Raw genomic sequence first — 25839 nt, 5'->3', positions numbered from 1 at the left:
AACACTCAATTTGTTCCACTTGTCATTTAGTAATTGAACCCTCCTCTTTTTCGGGTCTTTGTGCCAAAATCAAAGAATAACAATTGACCAGGACGGAGGGAGTATCAATCACAATAAAACGATCTTATTCTATAAATTTCGGAAAACAAAATTAGCCCTACCATGGTCCAAGGAGTTGTTTTAATGACATTTCAATACTAATCTTAAAATGTCCAAAGTCCAAACAAATTACAACCCTACCTGGATGGGGGCCAAGGGGGGGTGTGACTGTGAGGGGTCACTAATTGTCCCAAAGAATGGAAAAAAAAGGGAGAGTGAATTGTAGAAAGTGGGGAAATGCATGAAAGTGATCTCTCCCTTTCTTTTGTTTCTTTCTTTCTTGTTTCTTGTTTTCTTTCTTCTTTCTCTTCCTTAGATAGAGGGTTTGGTTCCATTCATCCATGTGTTTTTGTATGCTCTTAAATGGCACTCCCTCTATATGGAGATAAATGTTACTCTCTAACTCTCTATTATTTAATACTTTAATTATTATTATTACTATTATTAATATAGAGGTGAAGGAAATGAAGAAAGTTGAATAAAAATCATCTCTTTTCTCATGTTAAAGCATCAATTTTTTGTCATCAACTCAACTTTTGCAGGTATTAATGCTAAATCTTTTCTGGGTTTTGATTTTTATGATGTAATTAATGGAGTGTTGGATTAAAGTTGTAATCTTTGGGTATTTTTGGTATTGTTCCATGTTTGGTATCTTCAAGTTTATGATAAAAGTTCTCATTTTTGGGTTATGGGTGTGTTTTGTATTGCTAACCCAAGGGTAAGGTTGCGTATATCCGACCAACCCTTACCCTGCAATTTGCGGGAGCGATTGAGGCACTGGGGTAATGTTGTTATTGTGGGTGTATACCCATTGTGTAAGACTGGAAGTCTGTTTATGATAAAGTTCTCATTTTTGGGTTTATTGATGTGTTTTTGTAAGTTGTAACCCTAACACTAGGGTAAGGTTGCGTACGTCCGACCAACCTTTATCCTGCAATTTGCGGGAGCGATTGAGGCACTGGGTTAATGATGTGTATTACAATGTTGCTTAAGAAATTTTGTATTTTTCTTATGAGAGGTGGGATTGGACAGGTATAGGGATATAGGAGCTAAGTTTGTTTGGTTCTTACTGTTGATTTGAGGCTTTATTTTGGAATTTATTGCTAGAATGCTAGGTATGTTTTTCTTTGAAAATGAAAATGCTTCATTGTTCTTTGTGCTGGTATTATGGAACTGTTTTTGGCTCTTTCATTGTATAGGCTATTTGGAAAGTTCCTCCCAAGGAAACTGAATTGACTGTTGTAAGGTGGTACTGAGTCGCGGTACCTCATATACGTTTAGGTCCGTTAAAATGATGGAACCTACACAAGGGCATGTGAGAGGGTGGTGCCGAGACTGAGTGCCACTCGGTGGTGCCTTAGCATTGTGTATTTCTCTATTTACTAGTCTTTATTAACTAATAAGCTTGAATATGTGATCAACTATATGCTATTAAGAGAGTGAAATTTTTGCCAACAAGCATCCATTTATGTCATTCTCGATTTCTCGTTACCAATTTGAATTGTAACATGTTTTTTTTTTTTTTTTCCGTGGGTAAGACTGTGAGTGAAGTCGTTTGTTCAAACGCCTTTAGTTGTTAATGCTTTGATCTTGAAATGGTTGCTTCTGTTCTTTCATATGATTTCCTATTCTCTGATATGTAGCATTGCCAATGTTTTTCTTTGGTAACATCGTACACCATAAAATGTCGGTCTATAATCTACATATCACTCATTGAGAATTTGAGATATAGGCAATACTCATTTCTTTCCTTTTTGGAATGTAAAGACTAAAGAGCCACAACATCATTTTTGTACTTACGGGTTTTAAACTCGAATCTTGTTTACCACCTCTCAAATACTGAATGGCTCTATCATGTTTCATTCACATCGCTAGTGAACAAAATCCTTTCTTTTGTTATAAGTTTCCAACTCGAGTAATTGTTTGAATGGCAGCTTGCAGGTGTGTGGAGAACTTGAGAAGTGCAGTCTTATCGACGATATTAGTTTCTTTTAGTGAGTAGAAAATTAGCGATCATAGTTTCACCAGCCTTGCTTCTAGAGTTCTACTAGTAAATATGGGGAAGAAATGTCGAGTGGTTGATAATGGTTCTTCTAGTGATCAAAACAGTCATGGACTTACTTCCTCTGTTAGTGTTAACAAACCAAACAAACAGAACTCGGGAAATGCTGATGTGTCCGCTGATGCTCTCAAGAGAAGTGATGTGAACTCAGAGATTGCACAAGCACCCTTGAAGGAAAAGAGGAAAAACCCTAGTGACGGTGGAACAAAAGAAATTAGTCAGGTTCCTCGTAAGCAACTTAAACCCGACTCATCATCTTTGGAAGCCAATGGTGGAGTGGGCCTGTCAATCTCAGTACCTAGGGCAGTTGAGTCTAAGAAGGTTTTGCAGGGACTAGAATGTTCCATAACTACAAAATCAGACCCGAAATTTGATTTGAATGAGGGAACGGAAGCAAATGAACCGATACCTGTGGTGGCTAAACTAGGGGTTCCTAAGGGCTTGCCTGTGAAACCATTGAGCTTTGGTGGAGAGCACGGGTGGAATAGATCAGGGATCAATAGTGCTTTTCGAGAAAAGGCGCCTGTTTCAAAAGGGTTTAATTTTGACCTTAACATTGCTGCTACCATGGACCCTGAAGTTCCATCACTTCCATGTAATTCGGGTATCGACTTGAACAACGATCCCATTATTGAAGATGCGAGTAAAGGCAGTTACCCACAAGGTGAAACCCGACAGCTTTTACCAAACTGTAATATTCTCGGTACTGGGACGAGGACTCCATATTGGGTTGATTTGAGTTCAGTACGAGGCTTTGGAAATGTCCAAAGCCGGCCCTTTCTTATGAGTGCTCCAACCACAGAACAAGCTCAGATCAATCAGATGGTGGTTCCGATACAAATGCCCTACACACCTCCGGGACTCTATATTGGAAAAATGAACGGTTTTACCCCAGCTTTTTACCCTCCCAATATACTACCTCCCCTCTGTAATCAGCCTGTCGCAGGTCCTCATTTCTCAGCCTACCCTGGAAGTGTCCGACTTCTGGAAAGTTCTCAAGGGTTGAGCTTGAACCCTCGTCCTTACTTAAACACGAGGCAAACTATATTTCCAAATGGTGGTATAGCTCTTATGGAACATGGTAGTCGGAATCATTTATTTGAGCAGAGGTTAAAGCCGGTTGATCAAGCAGTGTGTCCTCCTGTATCTATGACAAGACGGGAACCTGATACAGGTTGGGTCGCCTCTCAAGTTACACAGAGTCTCCTGTAAGCTTGTTTTTTTTAAACAAAGATATCGTAAAACTGCATGTTATATACCCAAGTACCTACACATGAAAAACTAAACGACAGTGTTCGGGTAAATAACATGCTGTTTTAGCGAAATGCCACTTGGAAGTTGCAACTAGGTCTGATCCAACTCTTAGGCGTATGATCTAACAGTATATGTAGAGAGATTGAGAGATGTAAATAGCAGGAGCATTATCAGATTCCGCTAGATTATAGATTGCTCACCGAAGTCTAACAATGATTATCAGCGAGATATGATACTTTCTGAAACCTTGGATTTTCTTGCTTTCACCCTTTTCTTCATCCGAGGATGCCTCCATGAAACTTGCATGTATGACAAACTACCGTGTATGGCATATTGGCATGTTCTTCATCGGCGGATGCTTCCCTAAAACACGGTGAAATCACAGTTATTGAAGTTGACCTAGCCATGTAAGTGCAAGTGCTATAATCATTTTAGGCCTGTACAAATGCACTGGTTAATCTGCTGTTAGCAGTAATTGTCGATTTGATAGTGTCGTTACCAAGTTAGTTAATCCTTGAATTATTATTTCCATGAATGTCTTTTGCTCTTTAAACGCTCGAAATCTTAGTTTATTGCTTCATGTAATCATATATGTTTACTCTTACAATTCATCGCGATTTGAGACTGGCAAAATATCATCCCTGCATTAGAGATTCTGTGATTATGATGTAAAATGTTATGCAATAGTGTCCTGTGGTTTTGTTGCATTCTCTCGATTTCTAAGGGAACGATGCTATTGTTGCATTATCTCCATCTTAGGAAAGGCAAACCGCGACCTGAAGAAGGCTCGACCAACAACCCCATTTAGTTTAGCACTGTTGTCTGATTTCAAGAGAACAATGTAAGCATGAAACGGATCCAAAACATATTTCTAACATTAATAAATGTTTATTACTGATCGGGTATATGGATTAGTTTAGATTCGTTTTACGCTTACAACCTTATCAAATAAGAACATAAACGTTCAGAAATTTCAGCATGTCCAAGCATGTGTTTTGGACTTCTCTGTGTTCTAGGCCCAACCTGAGCGAAAAGGCTACAGTTACACTCAGTGTATAGAATCTTCTATACACTGCGAGTAATGTGATGACATATGGCAATGGTGGGTCATAAGATGGAATCTTAATTAATTTTAAAGTTGAATATTTAACTTAAATTAATATCTTGCCAAATATTTCATTGATTTGCTTCAACTAAAAATATTTAGAATATATGGAAATATCTAATAATTTCCTTTTTTTCCTTTACGTTTTTCTGCAACACAAATCTATCTATAGATTCTATACCCCTAACCCATACAACCACCACCGGCTCTCCGTCAGGCACCACAAACCGGCGTCTCTTCATGCCGGCGTACGCCCTCCCTCACACACCAGGCCACTATCAAAGCCCCTCAGTACAGCAACTAGTAGCACCGAATGAGTTTCGTGCAATTCTGGTTTCTCCTGTGGTAGCGTCGATGTCGGAGCTCGGAGGGACAATTTCAGTGGTAGATCGGAGATGTATGGTTTTGAGGGGAGATATTGCATAAGCGTTCGATGACGAAGTTTTAGACTATTAAAATTGGGATGAGGGATTTGAACGTTTTTTAAAAAAATAAATCAATTTCATACGTAGTATTATTTTTAGTTTTAGTAAATATAATTGTTAGTTTATAATTCCAATCTAATAATTTTCCTTCTTATTCTTCCCATATTTGAAAACAATTCCCTCCAAATCTGTTCAACTTTCCTCAATGATTAAGTAATAGATTCTGCCACATGTTAAAATTTTATTAGTGGTGTACAGTAGATCCCGTACACTGAGTGTAACCGTAGCATCTTCCCAACCTGAGTGACCATTCACATGCGATCTAGGCTTGTAATTAGAGTTGGCATTGGCCGGGCCGTGCCGTGCCGCCCCGTGTCCTAGGCTCCTAGCCCCTCGTGCCTGGCCTCCATTTTGGCCCGGCCCAGGCGCGGTCAGCTGGGCCTTTGTGCTGTGCCGTGCCAGTCCGACCTCCTCATCCGTGGGCTGGCCCATTTTGAGATTAATTTTTCCTTTTTAAAAAAGATTTTTTGATTTATAAATAATTAATATAATTAATGATTTATATATTTTAAGGGTAATTTGATAACTTATACCTTGAATAACTCACTTTTTCAAATCTTATACCTAAGATAATTTTCTTTAAAATCTTATACCTAATATAACATTTTCTTCCAAACTTGATACCAAATCTTAAAAAACTCCCTAAATTAACGATTTTGCCCTTACTAATTTGATGGTTTTTAGTAGTGGTAATCGTGGATGTGTGTTAATAGGTGAGACAAATGATGACAATCTTTAATTAGTAAGGATAAGATTGTCAATTCAAGCCTTTTTTTTTCCAGATTTGGTTCAAGTTTGGAACAAAATGTTATTTTAGGTATAAGATTTTAAAGAAAGTTATCTTAGGTATAAGATTTGAAAAAGTGACTTATTCAAGGTATAAGTTATCAAATTACCCTTTATATTATAAGATTGTAAATTGTAAGATAAGTAGTATAAATTGGATTGAATTGTGAAGAAAATGAATTGAAGTTAGAGTGTATTTATAGATTTAGTATATTAATTTTTTTTATAGAAAAATGCCAATATTTGGGCCGTGCCGAGCAGTGCCTAGGTGTGACGATCCACACACTTGAACCCTTAGATTTATTTATGCTTATGTAATTTCACTTCCTTTGTACATTTGTAGTAAGTATTTTCTTAGTAGTTTTAGAATAGGTTTCCATAAATAGGTATATCGCTATTCTGAACTAAACTTGTAAAATCAATGTTTCCTGCTACCAGGATGTAAATATCAAATTTCCCTGTTTAGGGAGTACTAGTGAATGAAAATCTACTTCCTACCTTGTGCCTTCGTATTTGCTTGTTGTTGCTTTGTTATGAACGACTCTTAACCTTCACTTTTCTAACAAGCCGTGTTTGTGGGATCGACACTAGGATCCCGACTCACACCCCGAGACCCGAGTATCGTGCTAGTGGGCGATCCCTCACTAGTACGAAGATCCTTGTCGCTTGCATCTTGCCTTGAGACGGGCAAAGGTGCGCGCCACGGTCCGGCAAAAGTAGCGGACCGTGACACTAGGCATGTGAATTTTCCTCTTTTAGCGTTGTGGCCCGTCCTCAACCCGCCCGTGCCGGACCCAAGCATGCCGCACTATTCACTCTTGCCGAAGTTGTGCCGGACTTGGGCCACCCATCGTGCCATGGCCCCGATTGGCCAACTCTACTTGTACTAATAAAGTCATATTAGTAATTTTACGCTCTCGAATATCTACTTGTGTGCTAACAAGAGTTAGCTCAAGTGGTAAGAGCTCTCTTATCCTCAATCATGAAGGCGAGGGTTCGATTCTCACCCGTGACATTATGTACTTATTTGAAAAAACAAACAAACTTGTGAACAATCGTGTAAGAGTTACTCGTTCGTCACAAACTTCCAATTATTTCTTTACTTTTGATTAAAATACTGCTCAACGAGAATGGAAAACGTGGAGATGCCAATTAACTAGTTAGTCATGAAAGGAGGTATTCATGACCGGCGTTGAATCCATTAGCATCAAAATCGCCCTTATGCAGTTATGCCTCTCTTTATTTTATTTTTTAAAAAAAACGTAAACAAATGAATGGCACGGAGGCACTAATTAACTAAATACTCGTATGAATTTACTCCGACACATCAAGTTTGAGACGAGGAATACATAGAGAGCCGATAAAGGTTACTTTTGAGATTCTGCACGACTCAAATCCTAGTTAACCAATATTAAATATTACTCTATAACATATAATCATAAAATATTTAAATTCATCATCGAAAAAAATGTCTTTTCTAAGTACGTACAAGTTACCGAGTAATAGATTATGTATGCTTTAGAGATACACGTAAGAAAAACCGTTAATTCGATTTACAAAACATGAATAAAATCACAAAACCATAATGCATGGAGGGATATGCTTATATATAATGTGATGAAACAAATATTCTTGTCTTTGACGACAAGAATCTTCTGCTCGATCCAACTTCAACAATAAGTCTCTTTTTTTAATTTAATGTTTGGTAGGAATCTTTGGTGGGGAAGTTTCAGCGCAGGCTATGGCATTGCCATCGGAAACGCATGAATCTTCGCTTCATCTTTTTCACTTCTTCTGTCTTTTCTTTGAATTTCTTAATACCACTTTTAACCTAAGAATATTAAACACTATGTCCTATGTCAGAATCTCACAGATTCCTTTAAAGCGTAGATATCAGCTAATTTAGCTATTTAAGTCATAAGTGGTGTTTGTAAGACGGAGTTTCGTGGTTAAAACATGAGTGAAATTTCAAAAGACTCGGGTTCAAGCCTTCTCTAGAACAATCTTGTGAAGTATTTATGACTTTAATGCCTTACTACAAGTCTGTCACTCTCGGATGATTTACCTGATATACGTGATTTGCAGGCTATTACGTATACCAGGAGTTTACCCGGTACGCACAAAAAAATATTGGTTGCGGATCCCCCGTCGCCAAAAAAAAAAGTTATAAATGCTAGTGTACTGATCATACCCGAGTTTAAATCCCGTTAAAATTATATTCGTCATAGTCTATCGATCAATTCATATATTTACTCGTGCCTTGACCCTTATAGGAAAAGAATTAACATAAGACAACACATTTAATATAAGAAACTAGTTTTGGAGCCCGTGAAAATCACGGGATCGTTAATAATTTATTGTTTTAGGTATTTAATTTGTGCATAGTTTATATGGAGTATTCCCTCCATCTCGAATCTCGATTATTTGTTCAACTTTAATTTAAACCGCTCACCAAAAAGAGAAAAAGGTAACAAATGAATTTGACGGATTTAATAATATTACAAATAAAATAAAATTTTGAGTTACATTAAACCTTATAAAGTTTACAACAAAACTCTAATTTAAACCGCTCACGAAAAAAAGAAAAGGGTAAACAAACTCAAAAACTTTATTTAAACCGCTCATGAAATAGAGAAAAAAGTTTTTTTTTTTAGATTTTTTTGTGGGCATCCGACCGTTATATCTAACCATATTTCCTCAACTTGACTTCGTTGCTAGTCTTAAAATCAAATTATAATGTGGATATTTCTTTTGATAAGGCGATCAACAATTTACGGTGTTAAAATTCACCTTGATCAATATCTTATTATTGTTAAAATAAAAACCAAATTTAAATTTCCAACTTATAATATAACAAAAAGTTAAAATCAAGTAAAAATGAGCAATGGCTTCCCAATCTACAAAGTAAAAGTCATGTTAAAATTCACTGTACTATTTTGCTTCAATTGAGGTCTTGTTTTAGTTTATTTTTTTTTTGTATACCGTGTAACCCATTCTTCAAAGGAGAATGATCTATTTTCCTATCCATATTTATTTTCGATACATATGTGAAATCTTATTACTATTGGTATTTTCATTTACTTTATTTGACTTTTTACAGACAAAGACCAACTAATATTATTCCAATAAAATTAAATATCATCTAATATGAAATAAGAAAGTCGACATTTTTCCCTTGGACTCAAACACTCTCTAGTTTGCTTTATCGAGTATATTGTAAAACCATCATCTTTTTCATTACTGCACGGAAAGACGTAATATTCATAGCTAATATACAATATTGAATAAAAGAACTAAACTTGTATCCGACTCAGCAAGCTAAGTGTGACGGATCAGTCATAAATATATATGGATCGCTTACATGTTTTTTGGTCCAAAAGAATACAATAATTTTTTGTATGTGACGGTCTTATTGTGTAAACACATAACTCGTTTATTAGCAACAAATGAATAACTTTATTTACAAAATGGGCCGTCTTATGTGTGATACCGTCTTATTCTATAATTTGTGAAAAGAATAAGAAAATACAATCACTAAAAGTCTAATACATGTGCCCAAAAATAACTAAAAGACCGTGAAAAGGAAAATTCAAGAATAAAATCATACTTTCCCTAACAAAAAAAAAGAATAAAATGGTACTCGTGCTATCTAACAATGTGGCATTGATCAACAAATCACTTGCTTGATCTCCATCCGCCTTTCCATTCCTATAATTATAAACCTATTAAGAAAATAACAATAACAACAACATTAACAACAACCTAAGAAAATTAATCATGTAGAATAATACGAACAATAATAAGCATCAAATAAAAATAAAGTTTTATAGAGTGATATGTAAATGAGAGGTGGTGGTTGTTGAGACCCATGAGAGATTGAGTATGAAGATAAAAATGAATCAATGTTGCTATTTATAACCGGCAAACAAACAACTAATTAATTATTGTTATTAAGTCAAGTGAAGGAGGGGAAAGGGTGAGGGGGTTTAAAGAATTTATAAAAGTAATGACTCCTTTATTGTAGAGTATTCATGTATTTTTTAAATATTATAATTATTATAACAATTAAATTGTAGAGATAAATTGTAGATTTGCGTTTTTTTTACTACTTTTGTTTTGTTTATGATAGATTACTACAGATGCTTTGAGTCTTTTGGTTTTACCTTTATCTTCAGTTACAACTTACAAGTGCATAATTGCTTAGTCTCTTGGCCTTTCACCTGCTTCAATTTAAAGCACTACAAAGTTTCAATTGATTGTAATCAGCGTAAAAGATAAGAGATAGACTTAGGGCTTTGAATGGTGTTCAGGTGCTGACGTGGACTTTTAAGAGTGTAAGGTGGCATTTTGTAATCTGATGTGGCATTGTCTACGTGGCTTTTAATTGCCATTTTAGCTTAGCCTTTTAATAAGGTTTTATAGATGAAAATTAGGATTGTTATAATAGTTATATAGGAAACTTTTTGTTATTAATTATTGATTAAATTCAACAATTTATTCAATTTATTCGAGGGAAGAGGAACGAGTTTGTGAATTAAAAGGGAGATAAAAACAATTATGATAACTACAAATTATAATGATGATGAGAGAAAACCAAAAAACCATCATATTAAATAAAAGAAATTACATGTAAAATAAATAAGTAGATTAATAACCAAATTTATGAGAGGAAAATAAAGAGTTTGTATTAATTTATTTTTTGTGTTTGCAATTAGTATTTTTTTTTTATTTTTTTTACTTATAAGCACGTGACAGTTTTAAAGATAACTTTTTAATACATAATCTAGACTTTTATAATATTGTATAAATAAATAATCAAGTAATCAATATAGATGAATTAGTATTTACCAATAAAAAATCGGCATGTGAATTAAAATTAAATGTTTTTAGTAGCCTTTTAACTATATTGTATAGATACAACGCATTGTCATTAATTGCCTACGTGGCATTTTGTAATCTGATGTGGCATTGTCTACGTGGCTTTTAATTGTCATTTTAGCTTAGCCTTTTAATAAGGTTTTATAGATGAAAATTAGGATTGTTATAATAGTTATATAGGAAACTTTTTGTTATTAATTATTGATTAAATTCAACAATTTATTCAATTTATTCGAGGGAAGAGGAACGAGTTTGTGAATTAAAAGGGAGATAAAAACAATTATGATAACTACAAATTATAATGATGATGAGAGAAAACAAAAAAACCATCATATTAAATAAAAGAAATTACAGGTAAAATAAATAAGTAGATTAATAACCAAATTTATGAGAGGAAAATAAAGAGTTTGTATTAATTTATTTTTTGTGTTTGCAATTAGTATTTTTTTTTTAATTTTTTTTACTTATAAGCACGTGACAGTTTTAAAGATAACTTTTTAATACATAATCTAGACTTTTATAATATTGTATAAATAAATAATCAAGTAATCAATATAGATGAATTAGTATTTACCAAAAAAAAATCGGCATGTGAATTAAAATTAAATGTTTTTAGTAGCCTTTTAACTATATTGTATAGATACAATTTTTTTTTTTTTCAACTTCATTTATTCTTCTTCGTTCTTAATTTCATGTATTCGTTTTTATTTCAAATACATATAATATTACTCCATATGAAATATCTTGAAATTATTAACTTATAATTAATGCGTATTTTTTTATTGTAGTTTTTTTAGTTAATTAAGTTTAAAGCTAATGGAATATGGATGGATTTGTAAAGGAAATAAGTGAATTAAATTAATGCAATATAATAATAAATTGATAATTCATGTCATATTAGTTTGCCAAGTCACATTGTTATTGCATACGTGGCTTTTTTTCATCCCATGTGCATTGTCTACGTGGCTTTTTTTAGACTAGCCTTTTAATAATGTTATATAGATTAAACTGAGACGTCTTTGTATCAAAGTTTCTGACTTTTTTTTTTTTTGAAATTTCATCTAAATGTGAAAAATTACGACAAAAAAGAAGACGGTAATGTAATCATCAAATTGTTAATAGAATCAAATTAAACCTTCTCCAACACTAGCTATGAGAATCAACAAAATTCACAAAATTGATCATTATTATAATAAGGCTGGCAACAATAATGTTTAAATTGGCTTTATATATGAATATATGTTGTCTTTTTCTTTTAAAACAATAAGTAGATAAAAGACTTAAATGCCAAAAGAATTACGAGAGCACATGCATGGTGCATCTTCTCCCCTTAATTCCCTACTTTCTAATTTGGTCCCATTCTCATCATTTGTACTTTAGACCACTCTCTTCCTCCAAATTTATATTTGTATAAATGTACATTTGATATTAATTCAGCTTAATTAATAATTATCAGTTTAACTGAGTTATATTCAATGCAATTCAGATGAGTTCATCTCCTTTTTATTTAGTTCAGTATCACTTCTTCAGTCCCTTTCAGAGTTCCAGGTCATTTCAGCTCAATTTAGTTGAAAGAATGGGGATGCATGTCTTTAAATCATGGTTTTACATCTAACACGATTTAGATATGATATTACTCAGCTCAATTAAGTATTAGTTTAATTAAGCTAAATTTAGTTCAATTCAATTCAGATCATCTCCGTTCAATTCAGTTGAGTTCAATTCACATGGCCTCCTCAATCCCTTCAGGTCATTTCAGCTCGTTTTAGTTGAAAAAGGAAAACTCTTGTCTATAAATTATGATTTTACATCTAACAAGATTTAGATATACAATGTACTTAGTAGTATTGTTTTTACTCTTATTCTCTCCAATTATTGACGTCAAGAAATTTACCTAAGTGACAAACACATGACAACAAGGAATTGAAATATATGCATCAAGTTGTAGTTCGATTTTGTTTCTATGTCCAAGACACACACTTTTGGCTAAGGCCCAAAACTAACAATTACCCGTATTTAAGCTTGTCTTACACCTATTTCTATATAACATTTTAATCAAAATTAGACAATGCAAACCAACTCATCTTGCATGATTTATATTGGAGTAGCAAATTAATGGTAAAAATAATAAATAAATATATAAATAATAATAAGTGATTTGCAATTATAATTTTTGTATAAATACGAATATGAAAATAATGTATGAGTCATACGGTCATACCTTTATCTACTATAACTTGCAAATGTTTTTTTTTTTTTTTTTTTTTTTTTTGGCAACTGTAAAATGAAATAACTTGCAAATGTAAATTCTCCAAATTCCACCTTTTTAAAAATGATCAATGTCTTTTTTAACGCGTGTTCTAAAGATCATCGAAAATACAAATTACATAGTACCATGGTCTTATTCTCATAGAGTCAATAAAAATACACCATTTTTATTTCACTTAGATTATATTTTATTGTTCATACTAAGCATTGATAATTTTAATTTTCTTCGATTATAATATTTTTTTCTTTTTGAAATATATTGGAATATTATATATAAATAAGTAGTAATTTCAAGTATTTATCTTCTTGTATTTGATTGGTTTGAGTTTCTTACATGAAAGTAGCAATCCCAAACATTATGCCCTCCTTGTCAGACCTCATTAAATGGCTTGTAGGATCTCCTAGTCTTCGCCAGCTCGTGTACCTCGCCATAGCTTCGTCTTGTCACCCTTTTTAATTGCCACCAAATTTTAAGCAATAAGGCGCATTACTTTTTTTAGATCGAAACTTATCTCGATCCGAATCGAATCAACTTATAGGATCTAAACGAATCGAATCAACTTATAGGATCGAATCGAACTTATTGGATCGAATCGAATCAACTTATAGGATCGAATCGAATCAACTTTAGGATCGAACTTAACTTAACTTAACTTATAAGATCCAAGTTAACTTAAATTAAGTGAGGTATAGGATCTCGAATCGAACTTGTAGGATCTCGAATCAACTTATAGGATCGAATCAACTTATAAGATCTCGAATCGAATCGAACTTATAGGATCTGGAATCGAATCAACTTATTGGATCGAATCAACTTATAGGATCTCGAATCGAATCGAATCAACTTATAGGATCTGAAGTGAACTTAAATTAAGTGACTTGAAGTCCAAAAGAACAGAGCCTAAGTCTTGTTGAAGACGGATCGGAGCAAGTGATGGGTAATGCCACTCACAAAACGGATAGGGGGACAAGGTGGGGCACCCCCATGTGCTTCCCTCTCTCCTCTATTTGGGTCATTTGTGAGAGAAAATGGTATCCGTCACTCCAAAGTGACGGATACGTGCCGTCTTCAATGAGATTTTGTGAATTTTAAGTACTACGTATATGTATTTTGGGAAAATATTTGCGGTCTTTCGAAAAGACGTCCTCTGTATTACACTCAAAGAAGGAGGATCATCTACACTTAGGCCCTGTTCTTTCTGGCTTTTTAGAGTGAATCAATCAATCGAATGAATGGAATCAATCGAATCGAATCGAATCGAATGAATCGAATCGAATGGAGTGAATCGAATCGAATCGAATCGAATGGAGTTGAGTGGATGAATCGAATCAATAGAATGAAATGAATCAATCGAATCAATAAAGTCAATTGAGTGAATCGAATCGAAATAATCATATTAATATTAATAATAATAATATTTAATATTATTGTTATTATCAACTGTACTAATAATAATATTCATAGTATAATACTATTTATACTAAAATTAATATTTTTAAGAAAAAAATTATAATATTATACTCCTCTCATGTCCGGTAATTTGTTGTCCTATTTCATTTTGGGGTGTCTCATTCAATTATTGTCCTTTCTATTTTAAGAATGAACTTGATGAGCAATTTGATCATTCACACTCAATTTGGTCCGCTTGTCATTTATAATTGGCCCTTCCTCTTTCCTTGGTCTTTGTGCCAAAAACCAAAGGACAACAACAATTGACCAGGGATAGAGGAGGAGTATATGAATAATCATAAATTATAATAATGAAAAAATAGTAACTTTTTACTAATAATATTCTTAATAACAATAATAACTAATAGTGTCAATATTAATAATGATATTAGTAAAAATAATTGTTTCGAATAAAAACACTCAAGTAAGCGTTGCTCGAATCCGGTCGGGTCAACGCGCTCCTTTCGTGACGATGGCATCTCGAACCTATGCTTGCTCTCTCCGGATGGATCTTTCACGCGTAACAAATAGGGCCTCGGAGGGTTCGCACAGGTCCTTCTCTCGATGTCTTACTGATCTTGGTGGATAGTTGGGACCTTGCTTGAAGCTAAGGTTTCCGTGCCTTCTCATAGTAGCTCGAGTAGTCTTACTTCTAGAGAGAGAAAGTTGTTGGTGAGAAGTATTTTACCATTGATGGGTGAATAATGAGATATTTATAGATTTCTATGTGTACCTCAAATGATGGCTGGCAAGCATGGTTACCATATTCGCTATGAATACGCCTTATCAATTCGCGATTCGCTTATAGAAAATGTGTTATATGTATTTTCAGTAATCAGTTGATAGAATTCGCTTTTAACAATTCGTGATTCGTAGAGTATCAAGCTTAATCCGTAACCATGTTGGCAAGCGTGTTGACTTGTATGACCCGTATTGGCTATTTGGTCAAGTCGGTTGGGCGTGCCCCATCAATAATATTAATAATAAATGTTATTAATTTTAATAATAATACCAATAATTATAATAACCACAACAACAACAATACTAATAATAATAATAATAACAATAATAATAATAAATAATATTATTATTAACATTAATAACATTATTATTCATTTTAACAACAACAACAACAACAACAACATTATTATTCATTTTAATAATAATATTCATAATAATAATAATAATAATAAATAAATTATTAATAACATTATTATTAAATATAATAATAATAATAATAATAAAGAATAATATTAAAAAATAGTATTATTGATGACAAAATTAATAATAACTTTTAAATTTAAGATGAGTAAGGCTGAAATGAAATTTGAACTTAATGGAGTGAATCGAATCGAATCAATCAATCAATGGAGTGAAAGTGAGCCGAATCGAATCGAATGAGATCTGAATCAATCGAATCAATCGAATCGAATGGAGTGAATCGAATCAATCGAAAATGAATCGAATCGAATCGAAGCGAATCGAATCAAGTAGGTGAAAATAAGCCAGAAAGAACAGGACCTTAAAGAAGGAGAATTATCGGACCAAAATGAAAATAAGAAGGATAATCCTCCTTTTTTGAGTGTAAGGAGGACGTCCTTTCGAAGGAAATAATTATTTTTTTTCCATGTATTTTGTATGTACTAAAGTTTTGTTCTTTTTCCTTGAATGAAGAATTGAACTAAACTAAATTGAGTTGAGTTGAATTAAATTGAATCGAGCTGGGCTGAATTGAATGAAGCTGAAATACAAGAATTAGGTTTAATTAGGCCTTGTTCTTTTGGGTTGAATGAAGAACTGAACTAAGTTGAGCTGAATTGAAGTGAGTTGAAACTTAAAAGGAATTGAACTGAATTGAAATTTATTGAGATAAATAGAGCTGGAATAAGTTGAATTGAGCTGAGCTGAATGAGAGTTGAAATTAAATCGAAAAGAACAGGGCTTTAACAGAGTTAAACTGAGTTGAGCTGAACTAAGTTGAACTGAACTGAATGAACTAAACTAAGCTAAACTATGTTTTTTTAACCTCAACCATAACACCCCGGTAAAAAGGTGAATGATCTTATTTGCTTCATTGACAGGTTTTTAGATACGTTTGTGTGCATAAGGAAGACATGTTATCTCCTTATTTTATTTTTTTTTCGTTACAACTAAATAGATATTCAACTATTTTTATCCTTTTCCTCTATCCACTAAAAAGAATGTCACCAATATTAATGTAAGTATAAGCTTTTTTTTTTGTGAAGTGAAAGTATAGAGTGATAGAGCACGATATGAGAGTTCTGGGGCTTGAGGAGAGTATGGTGACGGAGAGGGCACAATGGAGGGAAATGATACATGTGGATTTTTAGTATTTGATGTTTTTTGACAGATTTAGTGTTTTTTTATTTAATTTAAAGAAATTAATTTATTTATTTTTCTCTTCTTTATTACACTTTTTCACCAACCACTTTCTTATAAATTTTACCTGGTTCATTCCGGATCCTTAACTCTATTTCGGTTTTTAAAAATCGTTTTAATCTTTTCTCTCGATTTAAATTTTAAGTTTTTATAAAAGAAAGACGGAATTCGATTTTAAAACCCCTAAGTTCACCTTGACTTTCCATTACATTTTCGTTCTTCCTTTTTGTTTTTCATCTTCCCTTTTTTATTCGTATTTTGAGGCGTGCGTTTACCCATGGACGGTTCGAAAAGATGATTTATGTCAGCCGACCCCAAATCATTTTGGGATTAAGGCTCTCATGTTGTTGTTGTTGTTGTTGAGGTGAAAGTATAGAGAATATTTTTGAGAGACTTGTAAAAGAGAGGGTGATAAAAATGAAAAATTGGGAAGAAAAAGAAGTGGGCATTGATGTAGACAAGAATTGGGCTACCACATGCATATACTCTACCAAATCATTTAATGGACGGACCACTCACTTTATATTTTCGGGTACTATGATAACTACATTTCGTCTTTTAGCATATTCCCGGTTCGGATCTATTTTTGACTTGATGCCCCATTCATTTGAGCATCTTATTTATTTCCCCATATTAATTGTTTTGGTACCAAAAACTTATATGGAGTACCTTTTTTCAAAAAAAAAAATAAAAAAAAAAAACCATTAATACTTACTATTTCCTTTGTTTCAGTCAATTGTTGTTCTTTGATTTTGGCACAAAGACCATGGAAAGAGGAATGAACCAATTATTAAATGACAAGTGAAACAGATTAAGTGTGAATGATCAAATTGCTCATTAAGTTTATTCTTAAAATAGAAAGGACAACAATTGACGGAGACACCCAAAATGGAATAGGATAACAAATGACCAGGACATAGGGAGTATTTGACTTGAATTTGTAAAATCGTGATACTCATAACGTCTTGTTTTTTTTTTTTTTTTTGGTTTTTTTTTGGCAGCTGAAAATAAAGGTTCCTAGTGCAAACTCATGGCTTGTTTTGCCAAGTCATGAGCTCTGTTGTTCCGATGCCTACGAACATAACTAAAACAAAAACAATGAAAGGTAGATGAAATAAGAGTGATGTCATCCAGGATGCCCCTAATTTGGTGATGCTTGGTTTCCTTCCCCATCCATTGAGCCAAAAGTTGAAGATAATCTGAGGAGATTTCAAGGTGTAGAATGCCAGCCTGTCGTGCCCAACCAATGGCCTCCTTAATACCTAATGCTTCCGCTTGAAGTGATGATTCAGCCCTGCCACGAACAAAACCTTCATATCTGGTTTCGCCTTCAACCCCAAGGACAATCCATCCGTAGCCCGCAAGACAAGAGTCTTTCGAGCTGGTGTCAACATAGATTCGCACCATGGAACAGGAGGAAAAACAACCAATAGAATAAAAGGGCCGTCCCCCACGAAGCATTTGAAGATCAAGATCTTTAACCGCCGGACTATCCTGCGCATCATCCTCGAAACCAGGCGGATATAAAGGGTCATTGGTGATCCTGTCGTTGGCCTGAAACTAGCTGAACTGAACTAAACTAAACTAAACTAAACTAAACTAAACTAAACTAAACTAATCTAAACTGAACTGAACTTTTTGACCTGAACATAACTGAATTAAACTTATATGCAATACAAAATTATACTCAACTGATTTGAACTGAACTGAATCGACCTGAAATAAACTGAACTTGTAAGATTTGAAATTAAGTCCAAAAGAACATGACCTTAGTGACTGAAAACATGGGTTAGTACTTCGCCTCTATGAATTTTTTCGCATTCCTAATTACATATTCTAGTCATGATGGTAGATCTGATATCTACATTTTCAAAATTGCACCTCCAAATCAAATATATTGATGATGACATGAGATTAAATATCTACTTTTGTTCGATCTAGATAGATTGTAAAAGACATTTTTAAGTGAATCACAATTTTTAAATGTAACAGTTAAAATACTTTAAAATCATATGTTTTCCCGCTTAAATTCATGCCTATATTTCAGCCGTAAAGAACCGAACCTAAATAATACGAGTATATTTCAGATCTTCACCCTTTAAAGTTTAAACCAACACATTTTTGTATGTTAGGTTCAATAAGGTCATGATTCCTCCTTTGGAGTGTTTATGCAAGGAAATTGCCAAGTAGTGAGGTGAAGTTTCCTTCCCCTTGAAGAAAACATATGAGAAATATCCATCATATATGCTTCTCTCATCAATTATATTGTTGTTTATTGATTGGCTTATGCATTTATGTTGTCACATGCAATGGAACTATGGAAGCTATAAATGTAACAAACATTCTTAGCAGTAGCTACATGATCTTATTCATTTTATCTTATCATAATTTAGACTATTAGCTCGTTCAAGAAATACACTTGAAATTACTAGTTTACTACCTCCTTTGACAAATTGAGTTCAGTTGTAATAAAGGCAAAATCTTAGTGTCAGGATAACTTGGGAGACTAGTTAAGATAATGAAAGAGTCAACAAAAAAGAAAATTGTTTGTCAAACAAAAAAGAAAATTAATGTAAAATATCAGAATTAAATGTAACAAGCTTATAATATTACTATAATATTAGGAAGATGATATCGATTTTCCTAAACTGGGATATAAGAGCTGTATTTAAAGTTGCAAAAAAGTACATAAAAGCTTAAATTAAACATTAGTTATATCAAAATGCGTGTAAATTTGTCATACATTCCTAAATCCCAAGGGCATCTAAGGCCACGGGCGATCACGGGCGCGACGGAACAGGGTTTCCTGTTTTGGCCACCGAATTTACAAACTTTATTGATGAAATTAAATACAAATCTCGAGTATTGTACACTCATACATTTATATTTGGGGCCTCATTTTTTTGTGATGCACCAGACCTCCATTTATTTTAAGACGCCCCTACAGTAAATGCTAATTTAATTCCACTCTTGGAAATATATTTTGGATTGTATATATCAAAATATAATTAATAGGCAAAAATATAAAATAGATAAAAGTAAAATATAGTATTACTTGGTATTTTGTTCAAATGAAAATTATATGTTAAAGTGTTAAGAACAAAATAGTTCGTGAGGCCGAAGTACAATTAAAAGTCTAAAAAGTGTAATAGCATAATTATGGCTAATTTTTCTTATATGATAAATGTCTTCGTGATAAGATTAAAATATGATCATATAAAAAAATTGGTTTTTCTAACCCGTGTTTTTTCAGGACACATTAATATCCTATATAAATTTAGAGGAATATTTCATTAAAATAAAAAGTAATTTAAAGTTATCGTGATATATTATTGCGAACATTTCTTCATAGTACAAGTTATTTACTCCGTATTATCAAAGTATATACGTTAGATAAAACCGATCATCAAATTTCGTGATCGTTACTTTATATTACCTTTATAATTGGTTAGTGGTTAGGTAAGTGAGTTCTCTTAATTTTTTTTTATTTTTATTTTTTTTAGTGAAAATCATCCGAGTTTCAACACTGAGCTGGGCAAGACTACTAGAGCGGTAAAGCTATTTTTCATGAGTTTCAACACTGATATGTTCTTAGAAATCGAATACGAGACCTTTAATTAAGCTAGAAGCGAGTTTTCTTAATTAAAATATAGATTAATTTTTAAAAAGTAAGAGAGAAAACAAAGAGAAGAATTAGGAATAAGGCAGAGCATTAAAGTGTATGAAGAGAAAGAGGAGGAGGGTTCATCCGAGCTGTCGATGGATAAAGCAAAAAAGGGAGATTCATTCGACAACCACTTCTTTTTCATTACACCTACAACTTACTACTACAATCTACAGTCTTTCTATAGAGTATCACTATGTTGACCTTTTTTGTCGCTACGTAATATTTGCGGTCCGGATTTTCTTCATTATTTGAAAAAAATGAACTTCCTTTACTTTTGAACGTTTCTGATTAAATCTTGGGACGATTTAATTGCTTTAATTATTTCATAAAAGTAATATTTTAATGAATGAAAAGAAAAAATAAATATATTAGAATAAAAGTGTATTAGAAAGATAACGATCAAATTGCAACATTTGTACCAATCCTCCTACTACACTCCCTAGTTTTACTCCACCTCTATCCTAGCCTTCACTAAATATCTACTTCTCCTAATTACTCTTTGGCAAAGTTAAATATAATTACTAATTAATTAATTAATTAATGTTCCATAGCAAATAAATACATTACGGCCTTGTTCTTTTTGGCTGAAAGGAGTTGAATTGAATTGAATTGAATTGAACTGAAATTAATAGACTAAAATTAAATTGAAGTAAAAGTTAATTTATGGAGGAATGATCTGACCTATACTGAATAAAGCTGACTGAACTAAAATTAAGTCAGATTGAACGGAGCTAAATGTTATAGTTTGTATACAACTTCAAGAATCAATAAATACATTCACAATAAATGGGCAACATTGCGTTACAATTTAAAGTGAAATTATGATAATAACTTTATTAAAGTTGTATACATACAAATAATATTTATTAATTTCACAACTAAATAATGTGAGAAGGTCATTTTTTTTAATAGTCAATAACACGAGGAAACCAAGAATGTTCTTAAATCATCTGCACAACTTCACGTCATTTACGCGCTCGCGTATAAAATTTATTATAGAGAAAACACTTCAATCACACGGAGTTTTGTTTGCTATATCATACTCCATAGAAAAATTTAACGAAAAAGATGATGTATTTATTGACTAATTCAGATAAATCACTAACAATACATTTAAAGTTTCATTTAAACCATCAATTCAAGAAACAAACCGAAACGAAACAATTTCTTTCGAACTTAATGGAGCTGAACTGAACTGAACTGAACGGAGCTGAGCTGAACTGAATAGAGCTTAACTGAGCTGAACTTAATGAAGCTGAATTGAACTGAACTGAACTAAATAAAGCTGAGCTGAACTGAAATGAACTGAAAATAAGCCAGAAAGAACAGGGCCTAAAACAATGTTAAAAAAGTCTCAAGATTATTGAAAAACCCACTAATAATTTGTGTAATTCCATAATGACAATTGACAAAACAACTACAAAATCACACAAAAATACACAAATTTAGGGGGTCCATCCTCTTCCTCCACTACAACAAACCAACACATCTTTCACTACATTTCTCATGTGTTTATCTCTTCACACTCTCCCACCGTCTACCCCCTTTTCATCTCTCTTTCTTTTTACTACTTCCACACCAAAAACCACTAACTCCACACCACCACCATGGCTAGACTAGTAGTAGAAGTTCTAGATGCTTCTGACCTAATGCCGAAAGACGGCCAAGGATCCGCAAGCCCGTTTGTTGAAGTAGATTTCGATAACCAGAGACAAAAAACCCAAACCAAGTTCAAAGATTTGAACCCGGTTTGGAACCAGAAGCTGGTTTTTAATGTTCCGGATCCAGGAGAGTTACCTGATAAGACTATCGAGGTTACTGTTTACAACGACAAGAAAGCCGAACACGGCCAACAAAAGAATTTTCTAGGCCGTGTTCGGATTTCCGGGGTTTCCGTTTCCGTTCCGGAGTTCGGAACGGAAATGGAGCCCCTGTCGTTGGTACCTCAGCGGTATCCCCTTGATAAGAGAGGGATGTTCTCTCATATCAAAGGGGATATCGCTTTGAGGATTTATTTGGTTAATGACCCGTCTATAGCCTTCTCTTCCGCTCCTCCTCAGGAGGAAGAGCTGAAGAGAAGTCTGTACGACGAAGTAATTCCGAACAATGGCTTCGACAACGAAGCCAATGTTCGGAATTACGAGAATGTACCGAATGTCGGTACAGACTATACTGAAAATAAGAAAAGCAGTAAAAAGAAAGAAAAACCACAACCAGAAGTCAGGACTTTTCGCTCGATTCCAGCGAAAAGTCCGTCTTCTGAAGCTCATCACCACCACCACAACTATGAAAAACAAGACCAACCGCAACCGCAACCACAGTTTTCGTCGGTGCAATACCGAGCTGATTACATGAGACCATCACCACCACAGGCAATGATGATGCAAATGCCAGGGAAAAAACCCGATTACGAGCTAGTAGAAACGAGGCCGCCAGTGGCGGCCCATATGGGTTATAGAAAGGGGGATAATATTGGTAGTACTTATGATTTAGTTGAGCAAATGCATTATTTATATGTGAGTGTAGTTAAGGCAAGAGATCTTCCTGTAATGGATATAACTGGGAGTTTAGATCCTTATGTTGAGGTAAAATTGGGTAATTATAAAGGAGTAACTAGGCATTTAGAGAAGAATCAAAACCCGATTTGGAATCAGATTTTCGCGTTTTCTAAGGAGAGATTGCAGTCCAATTTGTTGGAAGTTGCTGTTAAAGATAAGGATTTTGGGAAGGATGATTTTGTTGGGAAGGTTTTGTTTGATTTGACTGAGGTACCGCTGCGGGTGCCACCGGATTCTCCGTTGGCGCCGCAGTGGTATAAGTTGGAGGATAAGAAAGGGATGAGAGGGAATAGAGGGGAGGTTATGTTGGCGGTGTGGATGGGGACGCAAGCTGATGAAGCGTTTCCTGAAGCATGGCATTCTGATGCTCATTCTGTTAGTCATCATAATTTGACTAATACTAGATCTAAGGTGTATTTTTCGCCCAAATTGTATTATCTTAGGGTTCATGTGATTGAGGCTCAGGATTTGGTGCCTTCGGATAGAGGGCGTGCGCCAATGACTGTGGTTAAGGTTCAGTTAGGGAATCAACTTAGGGTTACGAGGCCGTCTCCTGCTCCGGCTCTGAACCCGATTTGGAATGATGAGTTGATGTTTGTGGCTTCCGAGCCGTTTGATGAGTATATAATTGTGCAGGTGGAGGATAAGGTGGGGCCAGGGAGGGATGAGGCTTTGGGGAGGATGATCATTCCGGTTAGGGAAATCCCTCATAGGATGGAAACCCATAAACCACCCGATACTCGGTGGTTCAACTTGTTGAAACCGCATTCGGGGGATGAGGAGGGGGAGAGGAAGGATAAGATGAAGTTCTCTAGTAAGATTCACCTTAGGATGTTCTTGGAGGCGGGGTATCATGTTTTAGATGAGTCGACACATTTTAGCAGCGATTTACAGCCGTCCTCTAAGCATTTGAGGAAGCCCCCTATTGGGATTTTGGAGTTGGGGATACTGAGTGCAAAGAATTTGTTGCCCATGAAAGGGAAAGAGGGGAGATTGACCGACCCATATTGTGTGGCTAAGTATGGTAGCAAATGGGTTCGAACACGAACCCTACTCGATACATTGGCTCCAAGGTGGAATGAGCAGTACACTTGGGAAGTGCATGATCCTTGCACTGTGATTACTGTTGGTGTCTTCGATAATTGTCATGTGGCTGGTAGAGATGATGTAAGGGATCAGAGGGTTGGGAAGGTTAGGATCAGACTTTCGACACTTGAGACCGATAGGATTTACTCTCATTACTACCCTTTACTAGTGTTAACCCCGGGAGGGTTGAAGAAACACGGGGAGCTTCAATTGGCAGTTAGATTTACTTGTACTGCTTGGGTGAACATGGTTGCCAAATATGGAATGCCACTTCTGCCTAAAATGCATTATGTGCAGCCGATACCAGTCAGGCACATTGACTGGCTTAGGCACCAGGCAATGCAGATAGTGGCTGCCCGGCTAGCTCGAGCAGAGCCGCCCTTGAGACGAGAGGTAGTCGAGTATATGCTTGATGTAGACTACCATATGTTCAGTCTAAGGAGAAGCAAGGCAAACTTTTTCAGGATTATGTCGGTTTTATCTGGTATTTCTGCTGTTTGCAGGTGGTTTAGTGATGTTTGTACATGGAGGAACCCTATCACAACCTGTCTAGTTCATGTACTGTTCTTGATACTAGTCTGCTACCCGGAACTAATCCTGCCTACCATATTTCTCTACCTGTTTGTAATCGGTGTATGGAATTATAGGTTCAGGCCGAGAACCCCACCCCACATGGATGCTCGGTTATCTCAAGCAGAGCATTCCCACCCAGATGAACTCGATGAGGAGTTCGACACTTTTCCAACATCCCGCCCTAACGACATGGTTAGGATGCGGTATGATCGGCTCAGAAGCGTGGCCGGAAGGGTTCAGGCTGTGGTCGGGGACTTGGCGACTCAAGGAGAGAGGGCCCAGGCGTTACTGAGCTGGCGGGACCCGAGGGCAACCGCTATCTTCATATTCATCTCACTAATATGGGCAGTGTTTCTGTATGTTACTCCTTTTCAGGTGATTGCTATGCTGGTGGGACTTTACATGTTGAGGCATCCAAGATTTCGGTCCAAGATGCCTTCAGTTCCTGTGAACTTCTTTAAAAGACTGCCCTCGAAATCCGATATGCTTTTATAACAGAGTTAACCATTCAGGTCTAAATAAACAAAAGTAAGAGGGATCATTTTCCTGCAAATTGAGGTTCATGGTGAAGAACTCACTTCTCCGGAAACCTACCCGTTTTCCCTCTTGCTCGTGTAATGTGATGTAAAGAACTCTAGCAATTGTTTTTTTTACGGTGTTTTTTTTTTCCTTCCGATTTTGTTCAATTAGTTAAAAGTGATCAAAATAATATGAAATTTTGGCATAATGTATTGATGCTGGAATTATGTATTGCATGTAAAAGGGGAAAAATTTCAATAGAAGTGTACTGTAATTGAGCACGGTAAGCGTCAATAGATAGACATGATAATGTATTCCGGTCCTTGGAGACTTTGATTGTCCTGCGACTTGCAAGCATTCTCAAGGCTTGTCGCTTGCACTATAAGGGAAGCATCGATCACGACTTGATTTACTCCTGCCTGAAGTTGTGTATCGCTTGCACGACAAGGGAAGCATTGATCATGACTTGATTTACTCCTGCTGAAGCTGTTTTGAGTCTACGGGTCGAGCACCTCAGTTACTTCCCCTGAAACTCGCCATCTTCCGACACAAGAGATGGCCCCATCTTCCGACACAAGAGATGGCCATGTTCCGACATGAGATTCTCTATTAAAAAAAAGGGAAATTTCCACTTGTACCCCTCTGATAT

General features: G+C 34.8%; 2 protein-coding genes across 3 annotated transcripts; both read left to right on the top strand.

Annotated features, from left to right (window-relative positions):
* Positions 1–268: 268 nt before the first annotated feature.
* On the top strand, positions 269–4082 carry LOC141604904 (uncharacterized). 2 transcript variants are annotated; one of them, XM_074423464.1, is made up of 2 exons: positions 269–641; positions 2041–4082. In XM_074423464.1, the coding sequence occupies exon 2, from the start codon at positions 2156–2158 to the stop codon at positions 3371–3373; it is 1218 nt and encodes a 405-aa protein (XP_074279565.1). In that variant the 5' UTR covers positions 269–641; positions 2041–2155; the 3' UTR covers positions 3374–4082. The 2 variants fall into 2 exon arrangements, with proteins under 2 accessions (XP_074279565.1, XP_074279564.1); XM_074423463.1 differs by having other exon boundaries at positions 2034–4082.
* A 17805-nt stretch (positions 4083–21887) lies between these two features.
* Positions 21888–25471, top strand: LOC141604903 (multiple C2 domain and transmembrane region protein 6). The gene has a single exon (XM_074423462.1). The coding sequence runs from the start codon at positions 22062–22064 to the stop codon at positions 25164–25166; it is 3105 nt and encodes a 1034-aa protein (XP_074279563.1). The 5' UTR covers positions 21888–22061; the 3' UTR covers positions 25167–25471.
* The last annotated feature ends 368 nt before the right edge of the window (positions 25472–25839 follow it).

This window comes from Silene latifolia, chromosome 10 (genome assembly GCF_048544455.1).
Source record: "Silene latifolia isolate original U9 population chromosome 10, ASM4854445v1, whole genome shotgun sequence".
Lineage (NCBI taxonomy): Eukaryota > Viridiplantae > Streptophyta > Magnoliopsida > Caryophyllales > Caryophyllaceae > Silene > Silene latifolia.
Note: the sequence above shows the minus strand (reverse complement) of the source record. Positions and strands in the feature narration are given on the sequence as shown.

Bases quoted from the DNA above. Each gene is read 5' to 3' on its own strand.
- LOC141604904 (XM_074423464.1), top strand. From the start codon at position 2,156: ATGGGGAAGAAATGTCGAGTGGTTGATAATGGTTCTTCTAGTGATCAA.
- LOC141604903 (XM_074423462.1), top strand. From the start codon at position 22,062: ATGGCTAGACTAGTAGTAGAAGTTCTAGATGCTTCTGACCTAATGCCG.